Here is an 18,658-nt window from a genome sequence, read left to right as displayed (position 1 = left end):
CTATTACCTCTGTGTTAAAGACTTCTTAGCTGTGTCTGTAATGAATTCCAATTGGATTTCACTGACTCTTAGAAAAGGCAGCTATTTGCCTCCTTAAGCAGAGTTGTAAAGGTGTATGTGAGCAGGAGGCGTGTTTCCCTTGGGTGCTGGAGGCCAGTTCCAAGAGCGGGTGGAGGTGGTTGTTTTCTGTGGAGCAGATCTGACTGGGTTGCTGCGGCACGCGCGGGAGGCCCTGTTTTGTTGTGCAGTGCCTTCTAGGGGAAGGAGCACTCCCAGGCAGTGCGTTCCTTTAGAAACCCTCCAACGACGTCATTGAAGCCTCGCACCCTTTTATGGTCTTTATGAATAGACTCCTCATCCCCTTCTCTCTTCCCCTCAATTCTTAAAATGAGAATAAAAGACCATTTGAAATAATTCTAGGCGTTTTCTTTCATTTTATTTTTCATCAGCGGATACCATAAGAGCGCCATTTTAGTACAACCAAATCTTTTGTGAAATAGGGAGTTTTAGTCGAGATCTATGAAAGCAGGAACGAGCTCTAATTATTCATAGTGCTAACTGGGACAACGCTCCCTTCTAAAATCAACCTTGAAACTTCCAGCAGCCTTCAAATGCACAGAAACCTTGGTTATCTTCCTCCAGCATTAGAAGCAGGTGGGGCCGGGAGACGCTTGGGAATACAAGCAGTGGCCCTTAAGCCAGCCAGGGAAGGGCAGGGGGTGGCTTTCACTACTCAGATATGATTTATAGCCGTGAAGGGCATGCTGTTGCAATGGGGGAACCAGAGCACTGTCCATCTACTTTGTGCATTTGACAAGCCACTTAGATAATCTTTTATTTATAGGAAGATCAGGAAAATGGCCACAAGCAAAGCTAGAAAGCTGAAGAGTTTAAGGAAGCTTGCAAAGGGAGATGGGGATTTGTGTACAACTCGTGTTTTGGTGACCTTGAATGTTCGGTCCCACTGGGTCATGACAGCATTTCTGGCTCCTTCCCATTTTCCTGGGCCAGTCAGACGGAACTGGTACGGTGTGCATGGGCCGAAGAAGATGGCCAAAGCCAGGCGTGGATCCGTCAGGAGCAGAGAGACCAGGTTGGGCTTTGCACCGATATAGGTCAGGAGTTCATCTATGTATGTGATATAATCCGTTTGTAAAGCTTTGCAGTAACACAAGCCAAACCTTTATAAAAGGAAGATTGGGATAAAGGGGAAAACACAAAGATTAACTATTGATAACCTTAGAACAAGTAAAAGTGCCAGAGGTAAACAATGATGCTACAGAATTTGGACTGGCTTCTGTATCCTTCCCTCCATGCTTATAGCTGTCTAATGGTCTTACCGTATTATTTAAATGCAAGGCGGGTTCCTTGAAAATAAACTCTGTGCATGTACTGCTCCAAATGCTGATGATGGATCTAGTATTACTTTGGTTCTATTGTCGAATGATTAGTAATTTCTAGAAAAAAGGATCTTATATAATTTTACTATTCCTAGATCTTCCTAAAGCTCAATTATTGGTTGATTTGTATAATGTGAAAGACCACAAAAATTAACAGAGTGGAATCCCCTGTAATGGTGGTATTAATCCCTCATATCATTAACTGACTTATGTGACAAAAGCTTTTACATCACGTAGTTCTAATGAATGATTTGTTATACTAGAATTTCATAATGGAGATCAAATCATATCCCAGGTCAAGGATGAAGAAGGGACATCTAAAGTGCTTTTATTATTTTGGGATTTAGTCCTTTGAGAAGGATAGAACAAGACTTGAAGTTTGGAAATACATATGAATGAGAAAAGTGATGTTTCTTAAATGCAGTGATTTTAAACTTTTTTTTTTCTGCCACAGAAACCCTTTTTCTTTTTCAAGTGAAAATTTATATCCAAGTCTGAAACAAATAAACAGTAAAACAGATAAAACCAGAGATGTTTTAGAATTAGGAGTGGAGCAGGAGCAAGACTCCCTCCTTGCTGGCTATCTCCCTTGCATTGTCCCTGGCCTAACTGAGTGGTAGCCAAAGAGCAGAGCACAAGTGGAGACCACTCCTCTAGAGAAGGGGTCAACAAGCTTATTCTGCAAAAGGTTCTAGATGGTAAATACTTACGGCTTTGAAAGCCACATTACAGTCTCTACCTCAGCTATTAAACTCTGCTGTCATAATGCGAAAGCAGCCTTAGACAATTTGTAAATTAATGAGTGTGGTTGTGTTCTAATAAAACTTTACTTATGGCCACTGTGATTTGAATTTCATATAATTTCCACATATCAAAAAATCTTCTACAATAGCCGGGACATGGAAACAACCTAAATGCCCATCAACAGATGAATGGATAAAGAAGATGTGGCACATATATACAATGGAATATTACTCAGCCATAAAAAGGAATGAAATTGAGTTATTTGTAGTGAGGTGGATGGACCTAGAGTCTGTCATACAGTGTGAAGTAAATCAGAAAGAGAAAAACAAATACAGTATGCTAACGCATATATATGGACTCTAAAACAAAAACAAAAACAAAAATGGTACTGATGAACCTAGTGGCAGGACAAGAATAAAGACACAGATATACGGAATGGTCTTGAGGATGGGTTGGGGGGGATGGGGAGGGGAAGCTGGGATGAAGTGAGAGAGTAGCACTGACATATATACACTACCAAATGTAAAACAGATGGCTAGTGGGAAGCTGCTGCATAACACAGGGAGATCAACTCGATGCTTGGTGATGACCTAGAGGGGTGGGATATGGAGGAGGGAAGGGAGACTCAAGATGGAGGGGATATTGGGATATATGTGTAAATACAGCCGACTGACTTTGTTGTACAGCGGAAACTGCACAACATTGTAAAGCAGTTATACTCCAATAAAGATCTGAGGGGGAAAAAAATCTTCTTTCCCATGATTTAACACTGTAAAAGAAAAAAATACGTGGTCGGCAGATTTGGCCCACAGGCCCTAGTTTGACTCCTGCTCTAGAGTAGCCGTCTGAATAAAAACAATAGAGCTGAACACAGACTTTTTGAAATAAATGAATGAGCAGAACTTTCTGGTGTCAGAGTGGATAAACACAACAGGTTGCCTGCTGATTATGGATAAAAGTATAGGATAATATCTGGTAGAGGAGGATTATTTATATTTGGTTTAGAATCTAAACTCCATGTGGTGCTAGATGACCATGGTCTAAAGTGATGGTTTGAGACATTAAAACCTCAATTTCCTTTTTCCTCCTCTCTCCTTAAACAGGCCAGCCTAGTTTATTTATTTATTTTTTTCTAAGTCTCAGGTGCTTCTTTTTTCTCCAGTGTAACTCTCACCTTTCTTTACTATTGTTTTACCAATTTTAGTTATGATTCAAAAAGAATGCATAGTACTTAACTTACCCAGTGGGCTTGTTTTTTTTCCTCTCATTAACTTCCTCTATCATGACATTTGATGGTGGTAACTTATTCACACCTATAAAGCAAACAAGCAAAAAATGCAATTTAACTTTAGGTTTCAGTGGTTACTTAGCAGGTAAAGATGCTTTACTACTGCTCATATTTTATTTCTAGTACCCAGCTAGTCATTTGTTCTTCTGGCAGAAATATTAGCCTCGGTGGATGACTGGCTGGTATGCTTCTGGTGATAAAACCATCAGCTGAAGAGATAAGAATCAGTTCATCTCATCACTTATCTGATGTGACAGAACCTCACAACTGGCTTGACTGAATTTTGTCATTCAGTTGATTGAACTTTTTAATTTTAACCGAACCAGTTGATTCCGTCAAAATAACAGATTGACACAGCTGAAACTTTTTGATCCACGATTTATCTTTTGTGCTGGTCATGATACAAATTCATCGTGATAAAGTAATTCTGTGAACAATAGATGCCTTTGCTTTTAAAAATTCTGTTGTTTTAGATAGGAGCTTGGGGAGGTCTCAAAATTTCCAGTATCCAAAATAACATGGCAAATTGAACACATACGTTCTGCTATTTCTCATGAACTTACCTTTCAGGACCCGAACAGCCCATCGAGCTTGTGTGTCCCCTGTGGGTATAATGGAACCCAAGGGTTTGATGAGGCCAATAACAGCCAGGGTTGGCTTTTGCAGATGCGGAGGGAAGATGTATTTGTACAGCGATGCCTGGCCATCTTCAACTTTCACTACAGTCTCATCAAGGAAGGGGAAAGCAAAGGTGTATCCAGTGGCAAAGATGATGATATCGATGGACTCTTCCTTTGGGGTGTTGTTAAATACAACAGAGTTTTCCTTCACCTCCTTTATGCTTGGCTTGATGAGCACTTTCCCAGCAATGATACAGCCTGGGAGCTGGTCATTTATCACAGGCTCTCTCAGCTGTATCCTAGACATAAACAGGGATAGGGAAGAGATCTGCCAGGGACCAATGCAGCCAGCCCTCCCTCCTCCTTCCCTTCTCTTCATTCTGGAACTCTTCCCTTGCCAGTCTTGGGAGAAGTAACTTCTAGGAGCACAGATTCATGAATGACCAAGAAGGATGATGGAATGTGCTTACCGTTTACAAGAATTTAGAAGCCTGAGGAGAAAGGGGGCAGAGCTTTCTCTAGCTCCTGCTTCTCTTGCTGAATTTCAGCATTCAGCTATCACTTTCATTTAGAGATAGCTGAATGCTGAAGGACCACAAGGGAAACCAGGGACTTCTATACCTGCTGAGAACTGCTGGAAACTCTCTCCTCCTAGGAAGCAACTGTACAAGGAAAGCATGCATGTGGTTTTAAAAGTACAAGGGCAGAATTATTCTTCCCTGGCTATGCCTTTGGCATCACAAACACTTTGCAAGATGCTTTTAGATAAGCTGAGCCACTTTTGGCTTATGGTGGATGCACAGAAAGAGACAATGTGATAAAATGGAAGGAGCATTGGAGCAGGAGTTAGTAAGGGTGGCTTTGTGTCCAAATGTCTATACTTAATAGAGTTTGGGAAAGCCATTGGGCCTCTATAGGCTTTTTTTCATTTATCTGTAAAATAGGGATGCTAACACGTGCCATCCTTAGTTCATTGGTAGGATGAAGAACATATGAAATTGTAGATATGTAAGAACTTTGGAAATGATAAAGGATTAGCCATACCTGAGAGAGAAGAGATTACAATTCCTCAGTCTCCTTTTATATATTCTAGGGTTTATGGGATTAAATAAAATTCTTTATAGTCCTATGAGCTGCCGTTCAGGCTAGATAAAACTTATGGTAGAAGAAGCTCTGGTGAGAAGAGTCAAACCCCAGGAGGCCTGGAGTTAGGAGGTAGAAGAGGGAAGGTAATAAATAAGGAAGGAAAAAATGGAGACAATAGCAGAAATAGGAGAGCAGGGAGAGAGGAAGCTACATGAGAGAAGGAGGAAGAGAACCAGAGGAACGAAGTACATGTAGTAGGAGGGGGCTGCCTGCCATCACTGGTGGCTTGGGTGCCACCTGATCCATGCTGGTCCAGAGTGGAATCTGGAGGAAGATCAGACAGGATCTCCAGGCTATGGGGCTGCCCTGGTAGTGGAATGTCATTGTACAGACTCAAGGAATGTGGAAGTAAAACCGTTGCTTCTTGTTAATGGGACGAGTCATAGGTTGTAACTGAAAGGACAAGACTGAAATCAAGATCATCTTGACGAGGAGAAGAAGGCACTGCCCTTAGAGAGACATGGTGATTGCTTTTGTCAGAAGAGTCATGGACAAATGATTGCCTTTTGATTGCTGTGGCTGAGGTTTGTGTGACTTGCCCCGGTCACAGAGCCCATGTGGTACTAAATGAGTGTGGGCAAGTGACTGAACCTCCCTAAGCCTTAGTATACCCATCGTGAAAGGGAGACTATACTACTTACTTTAAAGGGTTGTTGACAATTATGCATTACATAATTTCACTGACCAAGCACTCAAAAACAGTTAGCTATCACGATTAAGTAACTGTAGGAAGTTTTCCTTCACATGCAGTTATGTCATCACGTTATTGCCTGGTTTGAATGTGTCGCTGGGAGGATCGAGGCCCCTTCTCCCTAAGAGCCCTCGGCAGGCACTCCATATTTACCTGTCTTCTGGAATTAAGCCATAATTTTCGTGACTGAACCAGCTGTTCATCCTTTTCGCTATCAACCAACTCACGACTGGAGTTGGGAGAGAATTTCTGAGCATGTTCTGAAAGCGCGTCATGAACACCATGTCCCAGGGGTAGCCTGAGTCGAAGACCCGGCTTATCACCCACGCCCCGCCGGTGGTGCTGAGGAACACCTGCAAGCAGTCACACAGGTCACTCAGTTTGACACAGTGAACGGGGCTGGTTCTGACAGAGATTCGAGAAGTTTCCTGAATTGAAAGGCACCAGAAAGTCAGCCACCCTCAAAGCACATCCCTGACAAGACCGTTTTGGCTCCTCTAACTCCCACTTTAAAGTTACTCTTTTGAGATGATGGTTTGAATATCTAGAGTCTTAAAATGCCTTAGAACATATCATTGAACACTTTTTATCTGCCAGGCTCAGTGCTGGACACTGTGGTGAATTATGTATTGTGCTTGGCCGAAGTGAGCTAAGAATCTCATGTGAGAAGGCAGTGCACAGGTGATAACAACTTTGTATGCTAATATATGTATTTTTTTAGTTCAGTCTTTCCTCTCCACCACTCTTTTTTTTTTTTAAGCTCTTTATTGGACTATGATTGCTTTACACTGTTGTGCCAGTTTCTGCTGTACAACAAAGTGAATCAGCTGTATTTACACATATATCCCCATATCCCCTCCCTCCTGAGATTCCCTCCCACCCTCCCTATCCCACCCCTCTAGGTCATTACCCACCAACAAGTTGATCTCCCTGTGTTATATAGCAACTTCCCACTAGCTACCTATTTTACCTTTGGTAGTGTATATACGTCAATGCTACTCTCTCACTTCATCCCAGCTTCCCCTTCACCCCCCACCCTGTGTCCTCAAGTCTGCTCTCTACATCTGCATCTTTATTCTTGCCCTGTGACTGGGTTCATCAGTACCACTTTTTAAGATTCCATATACATGAGTTAGCATACGGTATTTGTTTTTCTCTTTCTGGCTTACTTTGCTCTGTATGACAGACTCTAGGTCCATCCACCTCACTACAAATAACTCAGTTTCATTCCTTTTTATGGCTGAATAATATTCCATTGTGTATATGTGCCACATCTTCTTTATCCATTCATCTGTTGATGGGCATTTAGGTTGCTTCCATGTCCTGGCTATTGTAAATAGTGCTGCAGTGAACACTGTTGTGCATGTTTCTTTTGGGATTATGGTTTTCTCAGGGTATATGTCCAGGAGTGGGATTTGTATGCTAATAATTGTAAATGAGAACAGGGCATGGATGCAATTGAAAGTTGTCTGCAAAGGGTTTCAAACCACTGTTAAAACTGACAGTAACATTCAGTAATACAACTAGTTTTGGTGAATTTGGTTTTTTTTTTTTTTGAATAGATTATCTGGCTATTTGAGTTTACTAAATTAATAGTTGTTCTGGTACCTATACAATAAGGAGTTGTCTATAGAACTGTTTAAAAATAAGAAAATTTAGTCAAAAATCTGTTGCTTTGCAGAAACAAAGCAACTGATTTAATACATGGTTTTTCTCCCAACAAACTGGGGCATGGTGACCACAGCTGCAGTGTTAGTGTTTTTTATTATACATCTGTTTGATCTTAAAACGTGATGAAGCAGTATGGTTGTTGACAATTATGAGAATGTCAACTATGAGCACATCAGTGATTCTGACATTAGACATATTTGCATCTGCCTCTCTTTGTCATGATGCAGAAAAGGATATGGTATTTTGGTAGATATGAATTATGTCCTGAAACAAGGGGAGTTTCTTTGTCCCTGTAGAAATGATGTGTGCCAAAGCATGTTTTCAGAGTGAAGAAATTTCCAATGGTTAGAGAAATAGAAATAATAATATGTTACCTACATGTGGTGGTCATCATGGATGGGCCTGTGTTAATTTTTGCTTCAGAACTTCCTTTCCCTTGCTTCAGGATAACTTCACCAAATTAAGTCTCTCCAAATCAATCAATCAATCAATCGAGTTCCTTTCTGAAAGTTCCAGAAGGGAACACACTCCCAATTCTTTTTCTTCATGGCTATTTTCATTCTTGCAATTATTGATCTAATTATTTATACTTATTTACTTGACATCTGTTTTCCCCACTATATGCTCTATGACAGCTGGAATCTTGTTTGATTGTTCTGTTCTCCAGTGTTTCCCCCATGCCTAGCACAACATTCAGTATTGTGGAATTCAACTACTAATATTGATTTGTTGACTGAATAGCTCTCAATAGCTCTTTATTGCATAGTTGGAAAGAAAATACATACTATAAAAGGTAATTAGCAATACTAAGAATTAAAAGTGCCAACTGAGGGTGTAAATTATAATTATTTCATCAGTTCATACTAGTGAGAGATCATGTCGGTTTGAGGTATCTGGGAATATAAATGTAAACTGTAATAAAACAGAAAACACACTGCTGAAGGGAGGGGTATGGTGTGAACAAAGGGGAAAATAGAGACTTGGGAATTGGAAAGGGCACAGAGTAGACCTGTCAGCGTGCAACTGATGATCATGTGAAAAAATAGGGCGGGAGGGGAAGCTGGGATGCAGTGAGAGAGTAGCATTGACATACACACACTAACAAATGTAAAATAGATGGCTAGTGGGAAGCTACTACAGAGTACAGGGAAATCAGCTTGATGCTTTGTGAAGAGTATTCTATGTATAATATCCTGAATATGTAAATTTAGTGACCATTAGTTAATGATCATTTAATGAGTGACAATTCCAACAGTCCAAACTTCACAGTATTCTGTCCCTAGCCTGTCATTCTTTTTAAGTTGCATGTAAAATGGGAAAGATGATTTATTGATCATTCTAAAGATTTAACATTTTGTGCTGAAGTAGCCATATTTTCAAGGGGTGAAACCATCGCACACAATGAAGACAGTCACGTCTGGAATGAGACCACAGGGGGATGAGATCCTTCTAGTTACCTCAGGTAACCATACTGTCCTGTGTGTATGTGGAGTTCTTCACTTGAGGCCTTACAAGGCAAGCCAGCTGTGCCATGTTGGGAGGTAGGGCGGGGGAAGCTAGATCAAAGGAAGACTAAGCTAGCTATTTATGTTAGGTCCAGCATTTAAAACACAAGTCTCCCAAGCTTTCTGAAGGCATAGTTCATAGCTACCCTTTGGTCTATGTCTGGCACCTGTATCCTTGATGATTGTTCTTTTTGATCCATTCTGGATTTTTAAAAAAAATAAATAGGAAAAGCATCCTGAAAAAAAAAATGATACCTTCTTTGCTAGGTGGCTGGCCTCCACAGCAATGTCTGTGCCAGAATTTCCCATTCCAATCACAAGAACTCTCTTGTCTCTAAATATATCTGGATGTTTATACTCTTGGCTATGAAAGTACTGGCCTTTAAAAGTGTTTATACCTATGGAAAAAAAAAAGTCAAACAGAAAATTTACATGAAGCATACGTATTATTCAGTTAGTAACATCCTTTTGATGGATGATTTAGGTTGTTTTAATAACATACCCAATTTTAAGAAAATCTGAAACATGACTACATAATTTTACAAGATGCAGTAATTAATGAGTGATTATTTATTTATTGGAGGTACTTATTCCATCTCACTAGATAGGCCTCTGATTTTACTTACTAGATGATGACAAAGTTAAAATATCATGGTACTATAAAAAAAATTTTCCCCCAATCCATTGGGGAGTTTGGGTTTTTGAGCAAGAGCGGCCCATCCTTGCTTTGCTCTGCAATAAACCTTTCTCTGCTAAGATATATATATATATATATATATATATATATATGGCATAAAGACTTATTAAGCTAAAGTGTAAGAAGTCATTACCTTTTAAAGTTTGGTAGAAATCAATGGGATAGAAATATTCTATTTACTAATATCTGATCCATATAGAACTTTTCACAAGCAAGGAGCAAGCAGAGAAGTTAAAGGGAACTATGAGTCAGTGCTTCCGATGTGTTCAGCAAACTTTTTTGGACACCTGTTATGTGCCTGGCACTGTGCTAGATGATGTGGGAAATAAGAAATAAAAATACGGTCCCTATTCGAAAAGATCCTTGCGTGTTCACCTTGGCGACTGACAGTAACTCAGGCTGGGTTTGCTGAGTCAGCCAGAGTTGGCTCAGAGGAAAAAGGATGATGTTAGTTACACCAGAATTAGAGCTGCTGTTCCAACTAGATAAGATATCTCAGACAGTTGGTGGCAAATCTCATTGAAACATCAAATGGAGGGTTTCGGAAAACACCCTTAAGCTTGCATAACACAATCAAAAGTAATATGTCCTGTACAAAGAATTTTTTTTTAAAGTGATAAGATGATATCTAGATTTTCAGGGGATAAGTATGGCTGCTGTGGCACACAGCCTTACCAAGGCCCAGTAGCTCTTTACCATCGCGTAAATCATTAGAAATCTAACATGAATCTCAGTTAAAACCCAACCACAATCTAGATCATTTCGAATTTAACAGTGATGCCACCAAGTGCAAATATTGACTCAGCACAGGGACCCAAACTGACTCAGCACAGGGACCCAATGTGGATATAAGAACTGCCAGGAAGGGAGAGCTGGACAAGTTTAATGAGAATAATAGAATTATCCCTGACTGTTAGATTATCTTAGATTCTCTCTGGATCAGGCTGTTCTGGACCACAAATGGGCAAAAATGAGACTCTGTGGCTGTCTTCTATCAGACTAATGCTTTCCCCACTTATATTACAGGAGAAAAGAGCAAGAACTTTTATTAGGTGAAGTGATTGTGTTAGCAAACACGGCTGAATGTATATGGTATCTGAATTAATAAAATTAGTTACCTTGGGAAGTTGTATGTTTATTCCAGCGGTAATACCTATTATGTTTGCTAAGACTTTTGGGAACCCCTCCTTTCTAGTTGCCTCCAGAACTCATGACGAACGTTTTTGAATAACTTCAATGAATTTAATTTTTGTAACCTTTAACAGCTACCCCAGGGAGTATGCACAGACTAAGCAAGTCTGCTGCAGGGCAGGGAAGGAGACGGTGAGATTTGGAGGACTCCATTTCAAGTCTAAAGTCATGAAATTTTAGTGCTCAAAGGCTCCTTAACGGTAATTTAGCCATGATTTTAAATGACTAATTGGTAGTGGCTGGTAAGATGGATGTTGAGAAGGACGGCAAGTACTGTAAAGTTCTGTTTGCTTGATTTATGATGTATGCTGTTGGGTAAGATTGGTCCAAATCCCTCAGTTTCTAGGAGGGAAAACAGAGGCTTAGAAAGGTTGAGTGGAAAGCCCAAGATTATATAGCTTGCTAATTGTATAACCTGGAATCTATACCTCCTGTGTCCCAAGCTCATCCTATTTAAACTACATTGACTCTTGCTTTCAAGGTATGCTTTACCCTAATCTGACCTGACTTAAGTAACATCTGGGGGGCAGATCCAGGACCATTGGAGGTACATGAGTTTGTTGTAAAATGAGTATTGCTACCACTCCAGGTCATGTGTAGACTGTGATTCCCCCACTGGACCACACTATACAACTCTTGTCATTCCTTTCATGCAGGCTGTGTGTTGTCTTATCCACCTCTGTATTCCTAGCACCTTGTGCAATATATTGCAGGTGCTGAATAAATTGGATTACAGTGTATTATGCTATGAAAATTTCCAGATTCTTGGAGTTATCCAGTACCAGGTACTCCTTCCTGGGAGCTTGGAGTAGCTTGCCTGCCCAGAGATTTTCTCTGTAGGCAAGAAATGGGTTGGGTGGTAAGAGTTCATTGTTGAATGTGTTCAAGCAGAGGCTGCTAAAGAGTTTCCTGCAGGGAAGAAGACTGAACTTCTTTCCAATCCAATGACTCAATTCTATGGTAGTTTTCAGGATGTGCTTTATCTTAACTTGACCTGACTTGAGTAACCTCTGGGGACACAGGCAAAAGATCATTGGAGGTACATGAGTTAATTGTGAACTGAGCCTTGGGATCACTACAAGTCATATGTAGATGATTCAGAGAAAAATTTCCTAAAGTTTTAACTTTTTGAATCCTTTCCTGCAGGTGAAATAAACAAAACCACTGCATTTTCTATTGCCTCTGAGTTGTAATCCAACTGAAATATGACATAGATTACCATGCATTATAGTTGCGAGAGCCAGAGAAAGAAACTGAGCCCAAAGGTGTCTTAGCTTGCCTCCCAAGAGTCATGGCTCTGCTGATATTAACCCGGTGCCATAAACCTCTGATTTAGCTAATTCCTATGACTCAGAGAAACAAACAAAAATCAAGTTACTTTTTCCTTTATTCACCGACTGACATTTGTGGCCTCTAAACTCACCCTTGTTAATGCGGTACTGCTGAGGCTAGCAACTTGCCTAGGCCTCCCGTGTCTTAGAACACTTTCCGAGTGCTGCCAGTCACTTAGAGAGGGACACTGAACTTCAATGAAGCATAAAACTGCTTAGAAGTTGTTCATTCTACTCTTTGGTACTCATAGGTTGTTTGAAACAGATGAAAGCCAAAAACTGGCCAGGTAGTGCTGGTTAGGAAAGAAAAACTCTCTTACCTTACCACTTTAACTATTTAATGGAGGAATCAATAGGAATTTATTTCCAGTATCAGGATGGCTCCAATAAGACAAATTAAGGTCAGTTGCAGGAAGGGCTGTACCTGGAAAGGAGTCCAGTGGCAAATGCGGGTTAGTAAGAAAACCAGTGCAGACCATGACAGCATCAAAGATGGCTGACTCTTGCTTCCCTTCATGCAGAGTGACTACGTCCCATTGGCCAGTGACACTAAAATCTGGGCGTTTTGTTACACTGCAGACTTTTGTCTGAAAAAAAGAATCATAGACATGGTTAATTGTTTTCAAGTTTTCAGTAAGGGCTTGCTGGCTGATGTACCAATTGATATTTCAAAAGTTCTAGAGCATAAACTAAACATAATTAATAAACATAACCCTAGACATCGGATTGGGCTATTAGGTTAATCATCATTTCCGGGATGGAAGTATTCTAAGCTTAGAGTCATAGAGGGGTATCTTTTTTTAAATTTTTTATTTTTTACAGTAAACTGTGTATATTTAGAATGTACAATTTGGCATCCCAATCTCCCAATTCATTCCCCCACCAACCCTCCCCGCTTTCCCCACTTGGTGTCCATATGTTTGTTCTCTACATCTGGGTCTCTATTTCTGCCTTGCAAACCAGTTGATTTGTACCTTTTTTCTATAGTCCACATATATGTGTTAATATACGATATTAGTTTTTCTCTTTCTGACTCACTTCACTCTGTATGACAGTCTCTAGGCATAGAGGGGTATTTAAGAGAAGTGGTGAGGGCCAAAATTTTTAAGTGATTTGCTCAAATTCTCACAGTGAGTGATAGAACCAAGATTATAACCTAGGTCTTTCTATATTTTTAAAATTATTTTTCTGCTATGTATAGTTCTCATAGAGCTGTCTCTTTACAACAGTTCTGTTAATAGAAACACGGATAATATACAACTGAAAATGTAAATTTGGTTCCAAGTATCTTAGCGTATGAAAGGTCTTACAGACTACGATGTTGAAGTTTTCTCAGCTCTAGAGAGCTATTGAAAAGTGCTAACTTTATGGCTAAATTTGTTTGGAGTTGTCTAAACTTCACATACAGTTGATTCTTGAATAACATGGGTTTGAACTGTGCAGGTCCACTTATGTGTGGATTTTAAAAAATAGTAAATATTACAGCACGGCAGGATTTGTGGTTGGTTGAATCTGTGCATGTGGAATTGTAAGTGCCGAGGCACACGGGAAATGGAGGAAATGGGAATTTTCCACCGTGCAGAGTCAGCACCTCTAAACCCTGTGTTTAGAGGGTCAACTGTATTCCATTTCTGTTCTCATTGAGTACATGTCTGCTCATGGGTACTAGGTTCTGATTCAGAAAATATATAAAAGAAATTTACAAGTCAAATTAAATGAGCCACTGACCAAAAGACTTTGCTGCTTTGCTTTCCTCTTCAGTTTTCAAAAAAGACAGACTTCTCAAGTCCCACCTAATGGTTCACTGTCTGGTTTGTAATATTTGAAGTGCTTGGTGTTGGCTTCTATATTTGTATTAGCAATTGTCTTTTTAAAATATAAATTTTCAGTTAATTAAAAAACCTTTCAAAATAAAATTTATTTTTATCTTGAAACTAATGTGTTCTTCATTGAAAATTTGGGATGTATAGAGAGGAAGGAAAAACAAAATCTCTCACAGACAGCTGCTTGTGCATACTTTCCTAAAACTTTGGTGAACATCTAGGTTTTTTTTTTTTTTTTTAAGTCATTTTAGAACAGGCTTGGGAAGCATGTAGTAAAGGAAATGTTTCAGAATTAGAAATTCTGATGCATTAAAAATATTTTTGTGGATTATATCCATTGACTGTGGTAGTTTTTATTCTTACTCTGTCCCTTGGAAAATAAGGAAGTGGGATGAAATACTCTTTGGACAACTGGAGTACTTTTATTTTTCTCCAGTTTGATTGAGATATAATTGACATATAACACTGTATAAGTTTAAAGTGTACAACCTAATGATTTGACATACATATATATTGTAAATGATTACCACAACAATCATTTAGTTTAGTTTAATATTCATCACCCCATATAGTTACAATTCTTTTCTTTATGATAAGAACATTTAAGATCTACTCTCTTAGCAATTTTCAAATATACAATATAGTGTTGTTAACTATAGTCACCATACTGTACATTACATCCCCAGAACTGATTTATCTTATAACTGGAAGTCTATACCTTTTGACTACCTTCACCCATTTCCCTCCCCCATGCCCCACTCTACTTCTGGCAGCCATCAATCTGTTCTCTGTTTCTATGAGGTTTTTTTCTTTTTCTTTTTTTTCCCCAATTTTACATATAAGTGAGATCATACAGAATTTTCTTTCTCTGTCTTATTTTACTTAGCAAAATGCCCTCAAGTTTCATCCATGTGTTTACAAGAGGCAGGATTTTCTTCTTTACCATGGCTGAATAATATTCCATTGTCTATCTATCTACCTACCTACCTACCTACCTACCTACCTACCTATCATCTATCTGTCATCTATCACATTTTCTTTATCCATTTATCCATCAATGGACACTTGAGGTGTTTCCATGGCTTGGCCATTGCAAATAATGCTGCAACGAACATGGAGGTGCAGATACCTCTTTGAGATAGTGATTTCATTTTGATCAGGAGTACTTTTAAGGTTGTGAATGTGAATCTTATATGGTACTTGTTTTGGTCAATCTTTCCATTCATGTTACTTTCTCTGTGTAATTCTCCATGAATTCCTTACCAGCCCCATCTCTGATAGGGAGGGTACTAGGAGAAAGGAAACACATGGATTCTCATGTGTTTCTTGCAGAGGCAGGAAAAAACGAAGAAAGAAAGAGGGGAAAGAAGATATATTTATTTGTCTCTGTCCTTCTACCTACCCCCTGTCTCTGTCCTCTGAAATGGGAAGGGAGCTGGGTATGGCTAATGAGAAGAACAATATGAAAGATTTTTCTATTCCCAAGGATATCTAGAAAAGATTTCCTTCAAACAGTGACATTCTCTTGTTTATAAGCCATTATACACATCCATTCCTATAAAGGGATAGTAAAAAGAGAGTACCCAGGAGCTGATAGGAAGTTCTCAGTGTACCTGTGTACAGGCATTTGGCCCAAACTGAAAATGTGGTTTGACATTTTTAAGGTACATTTGGATACTTGGATGTAAGCATTGCAAACTAAAAATTTATACAGGTGAATCCTTAGACAAAGTATCTACTTCCACCTCCCGATCTACTTAGGTTGATTGTAAACAAAAGGGGAAAAGGAATCCAACCAGGTGTCATCAATCTTGCCAGTTCATTAGCTCATCTACAGAGCCTAGGGGTAGACAGAGATAAGAGAAAATAGGTAGGAAATACTTCTTAACTACTATCTGATGTTTTGTATCTTTCTTACCTTGAATTGAATGCATTTCAGAAGGTTGAACTGGTTTGCATACATTTTGAGATATTCCAGGAATTGAGAATTTGACACATAGTTTGGACAATCTTCTGGGAATGGAAAGTCGGGGTAACAAGACATCTCCTTGCAGCTGTTGGAAACCACAGACTTGTAGAGGCTGGCTCTGCCTTCTTCAACGTGTTCCTGTACAAACAGTGCAAGCACATGAATGTGTATGCTTGTGTGCATATGCGAGCACACATAAAATGGATGTTAATTTTTAGACATATCAAGCATTGGCTAAGATTAAGGTGACCCAGACAATTTATGTATGCTACCTGCTACTTTCTAATGGGATTTGCTATCCTGCACTTACTTGAAAGGTGATGAATATTGGACCCCACTATGAATATCATGATCAGGATACAATTTCATCCATTATCTGCTAACAAACCTGGGATAAACTCACCTGTCCAGATTCACACAGCATCACTGCAAAATACAGGAGAATATGGAAATACACCACAGCCAGGAAGTACTGATAGCATCTAGATGATGAACATTTGCTAGGTACTTTAATTTCATGAGGTATTGTCGAAAGGATTATGGAGAAAGGGGGTTTAGATTATGAAGGTTTTGTATCTAAAGGTAAGGAATTTGAGCAAAGGCAGTGGCAGTTGAAACCAAGAGAGAGGTGGGATTTGTGAGGCAGCAGAAAGGTAGAATGCATAGGATTGTGAAACTGATTGGATTTAAGGTTTGGGAGAGGAAGCAGGTCAAAGGTTTGCAGATTAGACAACTGTGAGCATGGCAAAACACTGAATAATCTTCCACCCCAATTTTGACTTTGATAACTAGCAAATAGCAACATCTCAGACAATTACGATAAGGTTGAATATTGGACAGTTTTTGTTATTCATTTAGGCATATACATTGCCTCTGTCTTTTGGATGTATTATGAAGAATTGTTCTAATTTCAATGGAAATTTCTTAGTATTTTAATATTATTTGCCATCTTGGATATGTATAGTTCTTTTTTCCTTTGAGAAAAAAATTATTTTATTTGTGTGAACAAGTAGAAATGTGAACATAAACCTCATATATGGAGAAGATTTACTTTGTTCCCTCAAAAGGTGTGACTAGATCTGCATGAAATGTGTAGTCATAACAGAGACTAAAACTATAAACATGTCTTTGTAGTTTGAATGAATGATATCAATTTCATCAACTGATGAGTTCACGTTATCTTGCTTATCTGTGGCCTCACATCTGACAGTCTCATTTGTCCAGACTAAATCTAGAAAACTGGAATCTAAATGACTTCTGAGAAAAATTTAAATCCTACTCTTTTAGTCATAAAGAATAAGATCTAAAGCGGAGCTATTCAAAGACATAGTCAGCAGAGCCAGACCGATATGAACTGTTTGCTACCAGTTTATGACAATAGAAGTAACCAAAGTTGAGGGTAAACACCTGGAAACTTTTATAGCAATAATTTGACATTGGTCAGTATCCAGGCATGTGGACTCCTTTGTGATGAATGGGACATAGATCAGTCTTGGTTTTCTCTAAGTCATGCAATGAGTTGTGTGGGATTTGAACTGGGTACTAGTCATGTGGGTAGGACTACATTACAACGTGTGACGTTTTAAGGTTAGTTTGAAAACTGTTATCCAAAAGTGCATAGAAGCTATAATTATTTTCTTTCACTGAAAGGTAATTGATATTTGATTATAACTTTACAGAATAAATGATCAGAAATGACTACTGATAAAGTGCCGACGTTAAGTTTTAAAGATACAGCGCTACTTGCTTCATTTTGGATAGCTGTTAAAAAAAAAAGGATATCCAGAGCTTGCTGAGGTTGCTTTAAAATCTTTTCTTCCATTCCATTCTCATATTCTATGAGCCTTGTTTCTCTACTATGTGTGCTATTAAGCAAAACTTAGAAACAGTTTAGACATATGTTATCTCTTGGGAGGAGTATTGTCATCCATCCAATCTAGATTAGATAAAAAGACAAACAGGAAGCAAGCTTATCACATTAAAAACTTTAAGTATTAATATGTACAATGTGTAGTGAACGTGTGCCTACTGGTATTTACTATGGAGAACTGGTATTTCACACATAATGTTTTGTCTGGCAAAAAGTTACAAGTGTAATAGTGATTCTCTACAGCAATTGCCTTGTGCACACTTTCAAAGAAACTTGAATTTATGTTTTGATATTCTCCTTTGTTTCACTTCCGCCTTCCTAATAGTTCATTTTTATTGTATTTTACAAATGTAAAATTTACGAACGTAATTTCTTGGAAATTAAAACAAACAAAATTGATTCTCCTCCACAGCTTGAGAAGCACAGCTCTCTAGATCAGTGCTTCTAAATCTTGTTAAGAATTGCTTGGGGAATCTTATTAACACATAGATGCTGAGTGAGCCTCAGATTCTGTATTTCTAACAAGCTCCCATGTAGATGCTGCTGGGTTATGGACCATGCTTTGAGTAACAAGACTTTAGAACAGTCCTGCCTGATAGAATGTGATGCAGGCCACATATGCACTTTAAAAATTTCCAATAGCCACGTTAAAAAAAGTAAAAAGGAACAGATGAAACTAATTTTAATAGTATGTTTTAACTCAATATATCCA

At 38.9% G+C, this 18,658-nt stretch overlaps 1 protein-coding gene across 2 annotated transcripts in view; it reads right to left on the bottom strand.

Moving 5' to 3' along the window:
* Positions 1-414: 414 nt before the first annotated feature.
* Positions 415-18,658, bottom strand: part of FMO1 (flavin containing dimethylaniline monoxygenase 1) — a 28,999-nt gene continuing 10,755 nt past the window's right edge. For both annotated transcript variants that reach the window (XM_057729623.1, XM_057729624.1), the window contains exons 3-9: positions 16,026-16,214; positions 12,709-12,871; positions 9,321-9,463; positions 6,043-6,242; positions 3,996-4,351; positions 3,385-3,457; positions 415-1,181 (exon numbers count right to left, since the gene is read on the bottom strand). In XM_057729623.1, coding sequence (XP_057585606.1) covers positions 839-1,181; positions 3,385-3,457; positions 3,996-4,351; positions 6,043-6,242; positions 9,321-9,463; positions 12,709-12,871; positions 16,026-16,214 — 1,467 coding nt within the window. In that variant the 3' untranslated portion in view covers positions 415-838. The remainder of the gene's footprint in view (positions 1,182-3,384; positions 3,458-3,995; positions 4,352-6,042; positions 6,243-9,320; positions 9,464-12,708; positions 12,872-16,025; positions 16,215-18,658) is intronic.

Source organism: Hippopotamus amphibius, chromosome 3 (genome assembly GCF_030028045.1).
Source record: "Hippopotamus amphibius kiboko isolate mHipAmp2 chromosome 3, mHipAmp2.hap2, whole genome shotgun sequence".
NCBI classification, from domain to species: Eukaryota; Metazoa; Chordata; class Mammalia; order Artiodactyla; family Hippopotamidae; genus Hippopotamus; species Hippopotamus amphibius.
The sequence above is the reverse complement of the archived record's forward strand: the minus strand, read 5'-3'. Positions and strand labels throughout refer to the sequence as shown.